Here is a 17,108-nt window from a genome sequence, read left to right on the forward strand (position 1 = left end):
AATGCGGCTCACCTTCATCACGTGATCAATGTCGTAGCTCTTCTCCAGAACGGGTCGGTGCCTGAGAGGAAAAGTGTGTCACCACTAGGGGTCTCCACAGGACGATCATCTTAGTTTACGTTATTGTGTTGCGCCGTCACGTGGTTGATGAGCAACAGATCAAATGTATTGTTAAGGTCATTCTATTCTGAACATTGTTGTATTTGGGAAACATGATGTGTAGAAACACATAAACGCACATGCATCCCCTCTTTTATCGCTTCTTATCATCATTAGAATCATTTCTCCCCGACTAAAATGGACTAAATTATTGCGTTATGTTGTGAGTTTTCCTCCCCTGAAACTAGAAACTAAACTGCGACTAAAACTATTCTCCTCCAAAAGATGAAGCCTAACGCTGGAGTGGCTGCCAACGTGCGCCGAGGTCATGACGCCTGATGTGACCGGCTGTGATTCCTTCTCCAAGACTGGAAGTGAACTCGATCTTAATATATCTTAGTTGTCATTAACAAGCTGCTGTCTCCGTCCTCCAACATGCTTTTGCTCAGTCAGCATCAACAGATGCAGAGCTTTCACTTTAGACGAGGAGGCACCGGAGGAAGTAGCAGCCATTACAGAGGAGGTCCGAGGCGAGAGGCTGATGGAACTAGTTCCATGACCTCGTGTTGGCGGCAGCTGGCGCACCTGCAGCTAATTTGTTGATGTCACTTTCATGTTATCTGACTTTTACGCACGAGTGTGACCATTGTTCTCTGGAAGCTGCACCATGTTTTGGCTGTGTGGGACTCATCTTCAGGGCTCAGAGTTGAACTGAAAGCTAAAGGTCAATCACACTGCCGCGCGATGCTAATCCTGTTCAGCCTCGCCGACGTACAACTCATCATCCAGGCCCTTGGTGTGACCTTCAGGTTCACGGCCGGCTGTTGTGTTGCCCTGCATGGTCAGGTGAGGTTCAGTCCGTATTCAGTCACGCCAGGAAAAGGATGTGCATGAGGCTTGTGTGGGTCATCCAGTTACACAACCTCCCCAACTGCAGCGCCTTGGCAGCGTGGTTAATCCCGCGCCCCCGCTGACCTGTGCACGGAGGCTTGTAGGCAGCTGGTGAGGTAGGAGTTGAAGAGGAAGCGGTCCAGCGGTTTCTCCAGGGAGGCGGTGCACTCGAACACGTCCCAGCCGGCGGAGAAGACCACCACCCCTTTCAGGCAGGTTTCCCGGCCTTTGCGCCCCAAGTAGTTGGCCAGCATCATCCTATGGTGGAGACAGGCGGTGAGCGGTTTGGACGGAAGGTGCCAGAGTCCAGACCTCTTTACCCGCCCATGGACACTCCGGCAGCCATGATGGGAGCAGCTGCGTACGTCCGCTGGAGATGCTCCAGCACCGTCTCCAGGTCCTCGGTGTTGGCAGCACAGTAGGTCCTCGGAGTCTGAAGTCACACTGGCTTCAATATTACTCCAAAATCACACTTTCACCTTCAGCTACAGACAGACAAGGTTCTGGGAGCAGACGCGACATGAGTGAGGAGGCCTGTTGCCGACTCACGGACACGTCATCCGTCAGTCCTCTCCTCTAACTCCACAGCTTTCATGATGCCGGGTCACATGCACGTGAAAACTATCAGGCAAAAAAGTGGCTTAGAGAGGAGAGGTGGGCGGAGCTTAACAGAAGGCTCCTCCCCACAGTCCTGCAGCCAGTGGCACCATAAACACGCTGTAGAAACACTTGTGCTAAGGCCACATTTAATGCTTTAGTCATATCCCAGTTCACATGCCACACCTCCAGTCGTCGGAGCGCATCTGATGTTATTATGATTATTATGCTGAAGCTAATCGCTGATGCTAAACTGTGTGTCACCAAATGTTCAAACCCTCACACTGTTGGCATGTCAGGAGGTTTTGAGCACGCGCTTTATAAGAAGGGGACATATTTGTCTGTAACGTTGTTTTGGTCCAAACGTTCTTGACTCGTCATTCTGTAGTAATGCTAAATGATGGTGAAGAGTGGTGGCAGACACACACACACACACCGCTGTAAGGTTCTCCCCTGAGTCCCACCAGACCACCCTGAGAGTGCGGACCAGACCTCGAGTCTCCTCCGGGTTGTGTGAAACGGTTCGAAGCCTTGCTGTCGCGGCTCCAGGCTCGACAACAACAGGGCTTATTCTTTGAGCAGCGGATCATTCGACTGGCCCAGTTTATCTGGGCAAATAATCGCTCAAGTGTTGGCACAGAAACCACGCCATTGTTCCCTACAGCCCAGGAGGAAAAGTCCTTCACCGCAATAGAAGAGTGATTAGAACTCAGTCGACGCTGTTGACACATAACTTAGGTCACATTTGGAATGTGGTGTTTCAAGAGTGGGGCTGTGGATGATGTGGAGGGCGTGTGCAGTGGAGCAGCTACTCTCGCGCCTCCTCTCTGCTAAACACACCTGCCTGGCTCCAAGCCTGTGCTCTATCACTGCACACAATACCCTCAGATAACACTTCCTCCTCACTCAGACAGAAGTCACGTCAGCAGAACAAAGCCATCTCTCGACCAGCGTGTGTTTAAATCTGAGCAGCTCACCAGCAGCGTTTCTCCAGAGACTCCTCTGTTGTTGAACACCACGCATCTGAAATGTAAAAACACACAGGCCTCCTCCGTCAGTCAATACTGCAGAGGTGAGCTGAGCGCTGCGATGAGAGACTGCCAGGTTGCACAGCAAATTACAACAGTCATGAAGGTGTGACTTAAATACACAATGGACTTGACAGAAAGTTCGCTGAACATGATAATCCACGTTTCCTCATATTGTCCAGGGTCTGCCCCAAAGTGCTCTCTGAGCTGACGGAGGTCACGGTTGGACTCTTTCCCATCTCCCTCACCACCTTCCTGGAGGCATCTTCGACTTCATGGCCATAATTGAGAGAAGACTCTGAACTGATGGGAATCATGAGTGCTTCACTTAGCTGACGCCACAAACGCTGAGCTGCTTATGCTAAATTGCTAACGCTAAACGAATGCCCATTAGGTCTTCAGAGGGGTTAAATGGTTGCTAATACACCTAAATTGCTGATGAAAAATTGTGATAAAACCTTCACCTTCACCTTCTTCTGCCGCTTATCCGGGGACAGAGGAAGCCCTAACTTCCTGATCCGCACAAACCTCCTCCAGCTCTTCCCGGGGGATCCCGAGGCGTTCCCAGGCCAGACCGGAGACATCATCTCTCCAGCCAGTCCTGGGTCTTCCCCGGGGTCTCCTCCCGGTAGGAACGCCTCCCCAGGGAGGCGTCCAGGTGGCATCCGGCTCAGATGCCCGAGCCACCTCAGCTGGTTCCTCTGGATGTGGAGGAGCAGCGGCTCCACCCCGAGCTCCTCCCGGATGACCGAACTCCTCACCCTATCTCTAAGGGTGGAACTCGGAGGAAACTCATCTTAGCCGCTTGTATCCGCGATCTCATCCTTTCGGTCATGACCCAAAGCTGGTGACCATAGGTGAGGGTGGGAACGTAGATCCATCGGTAAATCCAGAGCTTCGTCTTGTGACTCAGCTCCCTCTTCACCATGACGGTCCGATACAGCGACCGCATCACTGCTGCCGCTGCATCAACCCGTCTGTCAAGCTCACGCTCCCCTTTTCCCTCACTCCAGAACAAGACCCCGAGATACTTAAACTCCACCACTTGGAGCAAGAACTCTCCACCGACCCGGAGAGAGCAAACCACCTTATTGCGGTCGAGAACCATGGCCTCAGACTTGATGTAATAATGATGTAATAAACATCTGATTGCTTATCATGAGGACTGATAATGCAGTGCTAATGCTAAACAGCTAGTCCAGAATTAGAAGTCGTGCAGGACCATGGACTTAGCAAAAAAAGGTAAGTTGATACAAGAGCTTTAGCTAACACTGCCTTCCAGGAATGACGCAAAGGGACAACACAGGGTAAAGTGTGCCCGAAATGTGTGTCCTTTATTAGCGGCGCGGCGAGGCGTACGCAGCGAGCGAGGCAGCCGGCTGATGACTGGTACAGTCGAGCCACCACATCAGCACTCCGGCCACTCCTCTATTATCTGCTGGAGTCAGAGCGCTGCCGTCAGTGCATCTGTGTGTGTGAGGAGGGGCGAGAGCCTCCACACACACACACACACTGCCCGTCGAGCTGCAGTGTCGAGCCAGCTTAGCTGCACAGCTTGTACTGGATAAGCTGTAATTCATTAAGCGACACGGACAGGGTGGAAGATGCTGAGCTTGCCGGCTACCATCCTTCCCAAATCTGGAAGAACGAAGGACTGCGGTGGAGAGGAAAGCCAGCAGCTGGGGAGAAGCTCTCGCGCTGCCTTTCCAGACTGACTGGAAGATGCTAATAGAGAAGTGAAGGTCTTCAGGTTCTGACCACTGTTAAAGCCCCAGCTACACATGTGCTCTCTAGATGAGCCCAGGAGTTGGGTGTGTTCCGTGAAACGCTGTGGACATATGACACCGTCATGCTACATACGTGCGCTTCAGTAAGACCTGCAGTCTTGTCTGATAAAATGCTGCATTTCTGGGGGACAAATATAATCGCGAAGGTGAAAGTGCTGATGCAAAATTGTGCACTAAGATGATAACAAGTGACCAAACATGGGTGAATACGTGATGACTGCCAAACTGCTGCTCCTTTATTGCCAGTGAAAGAAAGCTAGCATCTACATGAAAATGCACTCATGCAGAACTGCTAGTGCTGAACTATGTTGCTTCAATAGCTCGAAAAAAAAAGTATGAGCGGTGTATGATTATGTCATAAAAGTGTCTCATCATTATTATGCTGATAACAACGGTGATGATTAAGGAGTGAATGGTGCAGTTTTGGTGTGTAGCTGTACTGTAGTTCTTCACAAAAGAAGGTGAACTGCTTGTGAATTCCTGCAGTGTAAACGCTGATGCTAAAGTGCTCCAGCTAAAATGTTTAAAAGCTTCTTTAGCTCAGACTGTGCTCCTCAGACGACGCTTGTCATCATACCTGAGACGTGAAGAAGCTCATCACATTGCCATCAACCTCATGCACTCGCCCCAAAACAAACCTGCCACTCATGGAAACATGAAGAACCCACTCTCTCTCGCTTTGTTGGCTCAGAATGAGTGTGACCAGACCAGCGGCGACCACCCACCTATAACCCAGATCCCGGCTCTGCTGGACCATGTGCAGGATGTAGGACTCGCGGCTGGTGCCGGTCAGGCCCGGCAGCAGGAGGACGGTGGGTCTGGTGGCCGGCTCGGGATGAGCCAGGCTATCGTGGTTGTCGAACCAGTCCAGAGAGATCTGCCCTCCATCTGCTGCTTTAATAAGCTCACTGCAGAGAGACAAGCGACAGGGTCAGCCTCCGGAGAGCAGGCCTCAGAAATATGCCAGCTCAGTCCCCAGACCTGACTTGGGACACCAGGCAACAATGCTCTCTGAAATGAAAAGAGTCTTTTGGAGGACGCTCATGTGACTTCTTTATTCTTACAGCCTCGCGGGCCCTGGTTCAAAGGGTTGCTAGAGAGACCGTGTCTCAGACTGGGGGCAAACGGATGGGCCTTCATGCTACAGTGCACCGCTTCTGCCAAGAAGCACATGAATGATCTCCAGGAATTCTCCTCACTGAGCCGATTCTTGAAGCAGATTTCTCTTAACACAACACTTGAGTCACTATAATTCCGCTGCAGCTCTTTGCTGACAGTCCCAGATGTATCCATTTGTAGCCCTGCCAAAGACGGAATGGGATGTTTACTGGAACGCTCGGACGAGACGCGATTGCTGCGCTGCGCTCACAAGCCCAGCCTGCCGGCCACAGACACAGGTACCTCACATGGACGGTCAGGAGCTTGACAAGCAGCGCGAGGGCCACACCTGAGGTCCAGTGACCAGCCCGCACCGTGGGAGGGGCCGCGCTGCTAATCCTCCGGCTGGACATTGAGATGAGTGGAATTTCACCCGGACAGCTTACGACAAATCGGATGGTTTTCACGGCGGCCGTCCTTGACTTAACCCAGGGTAACTTCATTATGGCGGGGGGAGGGACAGTGATCCCTGGGGGGGGCGGCGATAATAACCTCAGCAAATGTGACCGCTTGACAAGAGAGCACTCAGGTAAGATGGACACGTCCCCAGTGCATTATGGGTATATATCATAACAGAATGTCAAAGCAAGTGTCCTTGAGTGAACAATTTGGATAATGGATGGCACAGATTTGAAAGTAGCTCCGCGATATGACACTGTGGAGTCAAGGCCTCCCGCACAGTCGCACGGCCTTATTCCTCTATTCATACACATCTCAGCAGAGCGAATTCCTGATACTTATTACCACTCAACTTATGCTTCTGAACGCACAAATGATTTGATCTTATACCTTTCTTTTGATAACTTCCTATATTATTTCTTTTTTTTTTTTTAATCAACCTGGAATATTGCTTCTCTGTATTTAAACTTCCATTCATTCACTTTCACAGCACTTAAATATACATGTTTTAATTACAGTTGAAACAATTTAATCTATTTTTTATTGAACAGAAACAGCATAACTACATCAAAGTAACAGCACTTTAATGTTACATTTATGTAGGAAACCACTGTTTTATTTTTAAAGGCCATCTAATCTAATCTCTGTTAATGCACTGCAAATCATTCCAATTTAAACACATTCTCTCTGTCTTTTATTTAAATAGTGTTTTTATTTTAACAGTAACTATGACATTCAAACCTGCTGCTGTTCATTTACAAAGGCGCTGGTTATTATATTCAATTCCAGGGGAGCAGGAGTCATGCCCAGTTTTGTCATCACATATTTAACCTTTGCTTAGGTCAAGATGGTGACTCCCCAGTTTAGCACTAGATGAAGCCACTCACACAGATCACTTCCTAAAATGTGTGCCTATCAGGGAGCTCGCAGGACGTGACAAACAGGCCTGTTCCATGATGGATAGTGTAACCTTGCTGGAACAGACCTTGACAAGCTGTCTCTGTATTTCTCCCGCTGCTTCAAAATAAACACAAAACAGATATTTTTAATCATCTCCGTACTGCCCACGCACCACAACACAAAAAACAAACCAAAAAAAAAAGAAACAGAAAGAAATTGTGACGAGCGCCGTCTCTCTTCATTTCCTTCAATCTGCTTTATGCTGGCAGGGGGCAAGAGAGCACATTAATCTTCACCAGCATGCGCACGATTACATAGCGGGTGAGAACAGAAGAGCTCTCTTGCTCTGCTGAGCCACCGTTACAGAGCAAATCTTGGATTTGTGTCCAAATGCGCAGCAGAGGTCCGAGCAGCAGCAGTCCCTCCGTGACCTGAACACCTCGCGTCCTGCCCTCAAGCTTAAGCTGCGTGCTGCCATTTCACTGAAGTCCTTTAGCCTCATATCACATCAAGTACAAACACGTTTGGCGGCATCTTAAGGAAGACGCCAGTGGTCGAGTCAGTAACAGTAGTTACTGCAGTGTTACTGTATAAGACTCGGGAGGGGGAGGCTACTTACTTCCTGTACACCACCCCAGGTTTGGCTGTGACGAAAGGCCGCAGCAGAGTCTGGATTCGGCTCTCCCAGCACCAGAAGGTGGGGTAATAGGTCTCCGACACCACTGGACATTGCTCCCTCAGAAACTGGTAGAACTTCCGGCCCCCGGAGATGAGCTGTGGCTTCTGTCGGCACCAGCAAAATTTTCAATGTAACATGTGACAAACTATGTGCTTAAATAAGCAACAGTTACAGACATCTGGAGTTGTTTTTCTTGGAATTGTTTGCATAACTAATTTGTTACATAATAATACAGACACAGACAGAAACACACCTACACATACACTTGTGTTTAGACATTCTAATACATTAATATGTAAAGTTTATTAAAAGCCATCATTATATATTGTTAGATATGTACTGTAGGTGGGGAGAATTCAGACAATAAAGGACGGGAATAATAGCTAACAGATCAAAGGTCATGTATCAGAAACAAACTCGGCGATAATAACATGAATAATTCTACTAATTGCGATCATCATTGCCTTTATAGAGTTTTCACGCAGATGTGAAGGATTTTTGTTTTCAACTAAACTTAATAGTCAATTCTGCAATTAAAAAAAACAAAAAAAAAATGATGACTCCAGAAATTAGAAGATCAGAACAAAACACATTCAAAGATGATCGAGGTCAGACTTCTGTGTAGGAACGAGTCGAAACATTGGAGTCAGCAAACTTGACTGCAATAATAAAGGGCATGTGCGGCTGCTGAACAGTAACGTGAGGCTAGCCTAGCTGGCTAACCACCAGAGCTACACTCTTACACAGACTTCACTGTCGTCGTCGCGATTCTGGAGCAGCTCTACCCGATATCCTCACTTCGGGAGGACGAGGCAGCGTTTCAGCGGACTTAGATGCAGCAAATCCACATGTGCCGGTGATAACTGTTAGCACTGGTCGGTCCGTGAACGCACCGCGAGTCTCGCCAGCGCAAGTAATGACGATAAAAAACAGTGATGCGGTGGGTTTATATAGCAAAAAAACGGGAGTTACCTTGGCGACCGAAACCAGATAGTAGCAGGTGTAGGCTGCACTGAAGCCCAGCACCAGAGACAGTCCAACCCCGGAGCCGAAGAGTCCAACTTTGACTTGATTCTCCAGATAATGCGACAGGTCGGTGGTTAAAACGTTAAAATTCAGGTCCAGCGAGATCATTGCAAGGTTTGACCCCCGAACAGCAAGGACACAGCGGCTGTCGACGCGTGGCTGCCTCGGTGAAGGAGGAGACGGTCAAGGGGAACCTGCTGTGGAGCAAGATGTACCGCATCTGAGGCTCGGTCGGTGGGTGGCGCTCTCCGACAGAGAGACGCCACTGCGCCTGGTCCGCAGCCGAGGCAGGGCACGAGGGCGGTGACGTCAGCTCGACCGAAGCTCCGACGTGTGTCGGTGTCAAACGTGTCAGATGATCGCTGGTGAATCTGAGTCGGCTTCATTGCCAAGATCAGCGAGGATGCCACCAACTGGGCAGGTGCTTTGGAACCACGTGCAATAAGGAACAAAACAGAACTACTACTACTGCCACTTCCATACTACTGCTACTACTACTATTAATAATAACAAGAGAGGCGAATATAAGCTAAGAGAGAAGACTTGACGTCTTTATGAATGCAAGTGTAGATGAGTGATCCAAGGAGGGGTCGCAGGGGCAGCAGCCGAAGTAAAGAGGCCCAGTGTTAAGGTTTGAGACGCAGAGCGGGACCCATGTGCAGTGATGAGTAACTTACAGGAGGCAATGTGCGGAGCTAGGTAGAATATTTAATCATTCACAACAATAACAGCAGAACAGAAAGCGTGACCAAACCAGGAGAGACAAAGGAAATTCAAAGTGTCCAAAATGAAAGCGTCACCAAACCGGTAGAAGTCCATAAACCAGAATAAGAGTCCAGCAGAAAGCATCACCGAACTGGGAGAAACAAACTTAAATCTGTAAACAGGGAGAAAACACAATGAACAGAAATAGTCAATCACCGAACCAACCAGGAAACACACGGAAACAGAATAAGGAACAAGACACAAACTCAGGCACCAGGGTTTCAGACAGAGTAATCAAAATAAGCAAACGAGCCAAGGAACGAGGACAAGCGAGAGCCAATTGACCACGAGGGACAGATGATCTGGCACACGTTGCTGGAGTTGCTTATGAGTTGTTGACGCCGATGAGATCATTCACTCCAGCCATGTGCCATTAACCAGGAAGGAAGGAAGGAAACACAGAATGGGAATCACAGAAACCAAGAACAAAGCGAATCACGACACCCAGACTTGACTCGCCTCAGAAACCTCCTCCTGCTGTTCTGGCAGCACACTGAGATATTTCCAAGTCAAGTGGGAGACAAGCTTGAGTAGGTCTCTGGTCTGAATCTTACCTGCATCACTTCACGGGGGGAGTTGTCTCAGCCCTCCCAACTACATAAATCAGTGTAGTCTGTTTCGTCAGTTTAGTCTTTTTGTCAGCACGAAAACAAACCTTTATCTGTGTGTGTCAACACTAGTGATGTAACCATGTACATTTCAATACATACAGTACAATATTCTCAATTTTTCTGGGTGAAGTACTTGAAATGTGTCCGAACTGAAACAACTGTACTCTGTTGTCAGGTTAGAAAACCATTCGTGCAGAGAAGCCAACGGTGTCACGGGGCACGGCAGCCACAGGAGGCCTGAATGTTACGGAATCATGGAGCAATGAGCTTGAGGTCATTCAGTCAAAAGAGAACCTAGTGTTAGCAAATTGGATTCACCATTTATCAGTGGCGAAGCCCCATAAAAGACGGCAAAATAATGTTGTTATGAAGTACAGTTCCATTTAAAAGTGATTGGTCACAGTCCCATAAACACCAGTCTTTTGATGCTGAAAATAATAAAGGATAAAAATAAATGTTGGACCGAAAAGGTGCGGTTAAACTAATTTTACTGAGTCAAATATAAACGTAATGACTAGCTCAAGACAATTTATGTCCTGCTTTGTCCGGAGGTGCAGCAAAAAATAGTCTAGTAATTACAAATATTTGGCATGAAGCGCGCATCTCGCAGCGGGCTAACGCGCATGCGTGCTGCTGGCTAGACTCCCGTCTTCGTGCTTTGTCGTCTACTTCCGTTGCTGGTCGTCTGAGCGGTGATTGACAATAATGGCGACGCGTTGATTCTGAGTTGGCTCCAAGGATTCATCCGTGGCTGACAAAGGGAGCATCTCGGGTGGAACTGAGCCGCGCAAAAAGGATACAGAATAAATGCGAGAGCGCACTTTACTCTCTGAGAACATAGCCAGTCGTCAGAGGGGCTTCGTTTTCTTTGCACAGGGGTTAGCTCGCAGTTCGGCTCGCTAGCTTGCTAAGTTTAAGAGAAGTGCACAAGACGCGCCGTAAGTCGAGTCTCGCTGCTGTTTACGCCAGCCAATGTGAGGTGGAATTAGGGTGACATCGGCCAGTTAAAAGCCCTCTGGTCGATCGGGATTTATTTTGCCCAAGTCTTGTTTATTTGCTAGCTTAGCTAGTGTAGCGTTGTGGATTGTTTCTCTCTTCATCTGCGACTTGTTTCCACTCGTTTGAAATCTGCCCATCGTAGCACCTCCTGCTAGCAGACCAACTCAGATTTGCACTGGGATTCCAAATCCTGCCGTAAATGACCACCGGCAGGAATAACCGGGCGATGATGGAAGGGGTGGGAGCCAGAGTGGTCCGCGGACCCGACTGGAAGTGGGGTAAACAGGACGGTGGAGAGGGACACGTTGGCACCGTCCGGAGTTTTGAAAGTCCAGAGGAGGTTGTTGTTGTCTGGGATAATGGAACTGCCGCTAACTACCGTTGCTCTGGAGCCTACGACGTGAGGATACTGGACAGTGCTCCCACAGGTAAGTCGGCTCCTTCGAGTTTGATGGCGATAAAGTAGCATCTTTATTTGCTGCCTTACTCCCAACGTATCAGCTGCAAAATAAACGGCCTTTGCTTGGCCGCCGAAACTAAGGAAACCGTTTTTGCTCAGTCCACTATCCATAAAAGTTGTTGGCCACAATTTTATAATTCAGTATGACCTTCTAGACAGTTGATATAAATGTACTCTGATGGCATGATTGGAAACGCTACATTCAAAGTGATTTCGCCTTGCATTTGTGTCACTGAACATATGTTGGCTGATTTACTGGTATTGTTAACATCATTTTAAATGTCCTGCTGACACCCGTGTTTGTTGCCATCCTTCATGTTGTGAGTTGAGAGTACTTTAATTAAGAGTCACACTTTTGCCAGAAATATTTTTGCCACAACCTGAGTCAACATACGCTACAAATGTCTTGTGATGTGTAAAGCTGTATACAAGTTGGCTATCCACTAGATACCGTCTAGACATCCAAGATAAAATGCTATCCTCTGAAGTGGGTTGAGCACCATCTTGTAATGTATCCACATCTATTACAATGGGTCAATACCGTATAATTACAAGTTGTCTTTGCAGAGTTGAGATAGCAGATGCCCATTGGAGCACCTTTGAGCAATCTCTTGAAAGGTTGCCTACAAAAATGCCATTTGTAGATGGTCATAGATGATCTGAAAGTTCTGTTTATGAATTGATTCTATTAGTCAACATGTTGTTTATCGTTTATTTATGTTCCCGTGCTTGCTCGTAACTTTCAAAGAACCGTCCTCCTTCCAGGTATCAAACACGATGGGACAATGTGTGACACCTGTCGTCAGCAGCCCATTATTGGTATTCGCTGGAAATGCGCTGAGTGCACCAATTACGACCTCTGTACAACCTGTTACCATGGAGACAAACATCACCTGAGGCACCGTTTCTACAGGATCACCACCCCAGGCAGTGAGAGGTGAGTTAAAGATGAGAACCTCTGGTCTGCCTGCGACAATACAAACAAAGAAGTTGGGCAATCTTTCACACTTCAGTGGGATAGGATGTCTTCCTGTTTTGACTCTTTTACGCCTTTGCTCTTTATGTGTGTGTGACATCTGAGAAGTCTTTGGTTAGCCCATCCTCCCAGGCTATTGGCATGTATCTCTTCACTCCCTCATGTAGTTGCTGAGCAACAAACCATCTCAGCGATAAGATTTTAGTTCTGCTTGGTTGAGTCATGCTCTATATCTAATTATGCTTTGTCTATAAATTAAAGCTGTCTTTTGTCATCCAACAAAGTTAATAATGCCTCTTTTGGGCAGTTGAGTACAGGGTAACCAAATAATATTTTGAGAGGCACAAACACCGTAATCGGTTGTTGCTATCTATTTAGAAAAATGAAAGGGATGCAGTCCCTGGTATGATTCCCAAATATTTGTCTCACTCCGAGATTTTGTGTGGTTTTGGGCGGGGGCACTCAGACACAGAGTCGCGGCATTGTTTTCACACAGCTTGGGCCTTCTGGTTGTATCTGAGAAAACTAAATGACTAACAAGAATGAGCTTGAAAATAACTGTGTCTGACTCGGATCTTTACACAAAACATTGCATCAAACAAAGGGCGTGTGTGTAAGAGGTGAGCATAAGGTGTGTGTGTGTGTGCTTTTTTTAGGTGTAGGTATTCATGTTATCTATACCTTTGAACAGTTTGTAAACATTGAAACGCATTCAAGCACTTTAGCTGTCACTGATGTATCTTAATTTGAACGTTAAAATTAAGTCTCTGAATTGGATTTATTCATGCAATAATCTGTCAGCGAACTGTTCGAGAGCCAGTGTTTTTCAGCTGAACGACACAACAATACATTTAATGTGTCGTTATTGCGATGATTCTTAATTTTCTAGGCACTTTGGTGAAAAGCCTTTTTTCGTAGCGGAACACATGGCCAAACAGCTGGCAGCTTTTACAAATGACTGCAACTTCATTTCCCTGGCGACGTCCTTTGCATAATGCACAATGGGTGCTGGATGTCTCCCCACCTCTCCCAGACCTGCCAGCTTTGTGAAGTATTTTGTTACACCACATCGGATTCTTTGACTCACGTCTGAAAAGGAGCGTTTGTTGGTCAGAGAGATGCATTTTTCAAACCCTGCCTGTCCAGCCACCTTCAAAGTTTGCTGCTCTGAGTGGAGCACAGCTGGAATTGCTGCTGGCGCTTCTTTTGCTTCAGGCTAAATTTTCTGCTTTCATTTTTATTCATATGCGAACGTGTTGGTTGAAGCTCTGTGTCAGTATCATTGTGCTTCCAAGCAGCCAACCATGTCATGACCACACTGAAGGTTTATGTGCTTGTGGGTGTCAACAGGTTGTTGATTACATAAGACTGCTGCTTGCAGATGTCACCGCAACTTGGAAACGGCTCAGTTATTCACCCACCTTGCTTGCACGCGCGGCTATCTGCAAAGTTGCATCATGGAGTTGAAAAAAACAAAAGATCACTTCAGAATAAAAACAATGTACACGTTGCACGAATATGTTTTTCCTTCTTTGAATTTTTGCATTTTCTTTCTTTTGCCCTGTACTTCTGTTTTTGGCTTTAATTCTCTGGTATATTCCCTGTCACTCCTCTCCATGTGTCCACACCTTCTGTCCTCCCTAACTTTCGTGTCCCTCTGATATACTTGTCTTTGTGCTTCCAAGTCACTCCCAATGACAAGCTTAGAATATTCAACTTTCTAATATATTTTAATATGTTCACCTTCACAGGCCCTAAACTAACAACAAAAATTAAGTTGAAAAATTAAAGATGAAGAACAAAACTTAACTGCATCAACTGTACTGATCACATAATTATTCAATAATAACAGCACACACATCATGTAAGACAGACTCATGGGATACAGGTGGGATAAAGTTAGTCTCTTTTGTATTGACTGTATTGCCAAGTTAAAAGTCCAGACCTCCATGGAACACTGGTGCCCTGTTTGATGGTTAAACCTTGATCAAGTGAACTTCCTGTTCGTCATTGCACAGGTTATCCCCATCGTTTGCGCTACGCTCTTAAATTATTTCAAAAAATGTTTCAATTCCACAGAGTTTTGTTGGAGTCGCGTCGCAAGTCAAAGAAGATCACTGCCAGAGGCATCTTCACAGGCGGCCGTGTGGTCCGAGGAGTGGACTGGCAGTGGGAGGACCAGGATGGAGGGAATGGCAGGAGGGGCAAGGTAGAACACAAACTGGCCTGACCGTGTCTCTATGTGCATGTGACTGTAGCAAAGTAAAGGAGGACTGTACATTGGGTGCAGGGATGAACTCTTTAATCCATCTCTGAACTGAAGTTTTCTCTTTTACCTTTCAGTTTAATGTTAGCTCTGTGTTGTCAGTGTTACACTATTTAAATAAGGCTTCATGAACGGTTGATCTTATAAAGCGGTTTCACATAGATAATGAAGATTATTTTATTATTTCTGCCATCTCTTTAGAAGAGTAGTCTCGATTGGTTTAAGTCCAGTCATCATGCTGTGTGGCAGACAGTGGCTGAAGCATGTGCTGCTGAAACAATACTGTGATCTGTATCCCAGCTGAACATGATTCATCCTCCATCAGGCCTGAAACACATTTTCCTCTGCTGCTAAAGATGCCATTAGAGCCTAATAAAGCCTCAAATGAAGCTCTGTTTGTTTATCACATATTGAGATTTATACTCTACCTGCAAGTTTAAAGCACTTGTGTCGTGACTCCAGTCCACACCCCGGAGTGTTTAATTTAAAAGCCCCTTGTGACACGTTAAGATTTCATTTTGTGTGAGTTAATGTCATATCCCATTACAGTTTATGATGCTGTAAGCAAAAATCTCTCCTGAAAATAGTTCATACTTGTCTGGCGGCTCAGGTGTGTTTTGTTATTTAGCAGGGGTATTGGCTCCTCTGGGTCATTAATCATGCGCTCCTTGAAGGTTCCCCAAACTAATTTGATTTCTTTATTCACTAATGGCTCAACCTTTACTTATGAGATTAATTAACCTCAGGGAACCCGTTATTTATTTTGTGATGGAGATTGGTGTCTAATCCCGACCTTGTGGTTGACCAAGTTATTCATTTGATTAAGTGGCTGCGTTGGGTTTTCATGGGTCGTTGATAACCACAATGAAAAGATTGTTGGCGCAACTCAATAATAACATGCATGTGTTACACCGGCCAGTGGATGGAATGTTTCTGGCTGTTGAAGCAATATTGGATCAGGCACTATGGTTATAAGAAAGCACGGGAGACGTCTTGAAATGGAATGGATTAAATGTGACATACACTCTAAAGTAAACTGCTGACACTATGATTCTTTCATGTCCTTTTTCAATCGGTCCCAATTGGCTGCAGTGAGAGGGTGATAGGGTTTCAACAGAAAACTAGTCGGCTGTAAAAACGTGCGCACTGTGGGATGCCACTCGATCCCGTTAAAGCCCTCGTGTTTTTCTGTGTGTCATAAATTTATGAATTATGACTTTATGAAGCGTCCCTCTCATCTGTCCATGTGAAGTGAACATTTAATTAAACCCCGACTCTTGCAGACAGTAAATGTGTCTCATCAAAAACAGCATCCTAATTTTCCTTCTCTCATCTCTTCCTGTCCCTTTAGGTGACTGAGATCCAGGACTGGAGCGCCGCCAGTCCTCACAGCGCTGCCTACGTGCTGTGGGACAACGGGGCCAAGAACCTGTACAGAGTTGGATTCGAGGGAATGGTGAGCCAGCGTCCAGACTGACCCAAACCCCGCCCCCACATGTAGACACACTGCCATACAAAACATCAGCTGTCGGTTGGCTTTTGTGCTGGACTGCTGGAGCTCTTTCTCTCTCTCTGCTGGCCTTTGTCAGCGCCGTGCAGCCGGCGTGGGTTGGTTGCTATTGTGCAAGGCAGATGGAAGGGGGTGCCATCTGCATGAGAAAGACAATCTGTTTTCTTAGCTTTTCAAAGGGAAGGAGTGAACATGGAGGTCAACTTTAGAGAGGGGGCCTGTCTCTCCACTTATTGAGGGTGCAGCCACACACGCGTCTCCAATGCAAAGTACCGCTCTCATTGGTGGCAGTGACCCTTGCCATTTTACGAATGTGGCCAATCAAGTTTCGTTGTTGTGTAACAGATTTGGTCTTTGTTATCCTAAATAGCTGAAATTGTTTGTAATAGCAGAGAGCACATCTGCGCTGGTAAAATGTTTTGCTGATGAAATTGCAAATATTCCGCTTCACATTCAGCCTATTTCTGTCAAGGTCATTAGAAGTGTGCCCCGAACAACATTCAGCTTATTACAGTTGAGTGCATTTTATCCTGTTCTTTGTAGTCCGCTTTATCGTCTTCTCTCCTTTGTTTCCCCCCAGTCTGATCTGAAATGTGTTCAGGATGCCAAAGGAGGCTCCTTTTACAGAGACCACTGTCCTGTTTTGGGTAAGAGAACCGTTCATCTGTGTCCACCCTCATTATTGCACCAATTCTTTCACCTACTGTTGTGCTGCAGTGAGTTCAAGGACGTTACAGTAATTGTAGATGGATATCTGACCACAAGATGGCAGCACCACATTGAAAAGTTGTGTTGCGCCGACATCCACAAATATAAATAAATTGCTGACAGTTTATTTCTCTAAATAGAAATCCCAGGAGACGTCAAGTGTTTTATTTGTACACTGATGTAATGTTTCTGTGTTTTCCTGAGACCTGAAACTCCAATCCTGAGTATTGTCAGTCAATCGTGTCATCT

The 17,108-nt window shown here is 46.7% G+C and overlaps 2 protein-coding genes across 5 annotated transcripts in view; one reads left to right on the forward strand and one right to left on the reverse strand.

The window, feature by feature from the left end:
• abhd3 (abhydrolase domain containing 3, phospholipase) overlaps positions 1 to 8,799 on the reverse strand; it is a 13,326-nt gene extending 4,527 nt beyond the window's left edge. Inside the window, exons 1-7 of the mRNA XM_053883339.1 lie at positions 8,511 to 8,799; positions 7,479 to 7,642; positions 5,128 to 5,310; positions 2,565 to 2,610; positions 1,311 to 1,423; positions 1,075 to 1,248; positions 13 to 61 (exon numbers count right to left, since the gene is read on the reverse strand). Coding sequence (XP_053739314.1) covers positions 13 to 61; positions 1,075 to 1,248; positions 1,311 to 1,423; positions 2,565 to 2,610; positions 5,128 to 5,310; positions 7,479 to 7,642; positions 8,511 to 8,672 — 891 coding nt within the window. The 5' untranslated portion in view covers positions 8,673 to 8,799. The remainder of the gene's footprint in view (positions 1 to 12; positions 62 to 1,074; positions 1,249 to 1,310; positions 1,424 to 2,564; positions 2,611 to 5,127; positions 5,311 to 7,478; positions 7,643 to 8,510) is intronic.
• A 1,826-nt stretch (positions 8,800 to 10,625) lies between these two features.
• mib1 (MIB E3 ubiquitin protein ligase 1) overlaps positions 10,626 to 17,108 on the forward strand; it is a 36,185-nt gene continuing 29,702 nt past the window's right edge. For all 4 annotated transcript variants that reach the window (XM_053884392.1, XM_053884393.1, XM_053884394.1 and 1 more), the window contains exons 1-5: positions 10,626 to 11,367; positions 12,165 to 12,336; positions 14,455 to 14,584; positions 15,993 to 16,097; positions 16,732 to 16,798. In XM_053884392.1, the coding sequence (XP_053740367.1) occupies positions 11,139 to 11,367; positions 12,165 to 12,336; positions 14,455 to 14,584; positions 15,993 to 16,097; positions 16,732 to 16,798 (703 nt within the window). In that variant the 5' untranslated portion in view covers positions 10,626 to 11,138. The remainder of the gene's footprint in view (positions 11,368 to 12,164; positions 12,337 to 14,454; positions 14,585 to 15,992; positions 16,098 to 16,731; positions 16,799 to 17,108) is intronic.

The sequence above is a fragment of the Synchiropus splendidus genome, chromosome 13 (genome assembly GCF_027744825.2).
Source record: "Synchiropus splendidus isolate RoL2022-P1 chromosome 13, RoL_Sspl_1.0, whole genome shotgun sequence".
Taxonomy (NCBI): domain Eukaryota; kingdom Metazoa; phylum Chordata; class Actinopteri; order Syngnathiformes; family Callionymidae; genus Synchiropus; species Synchiropus splendidus.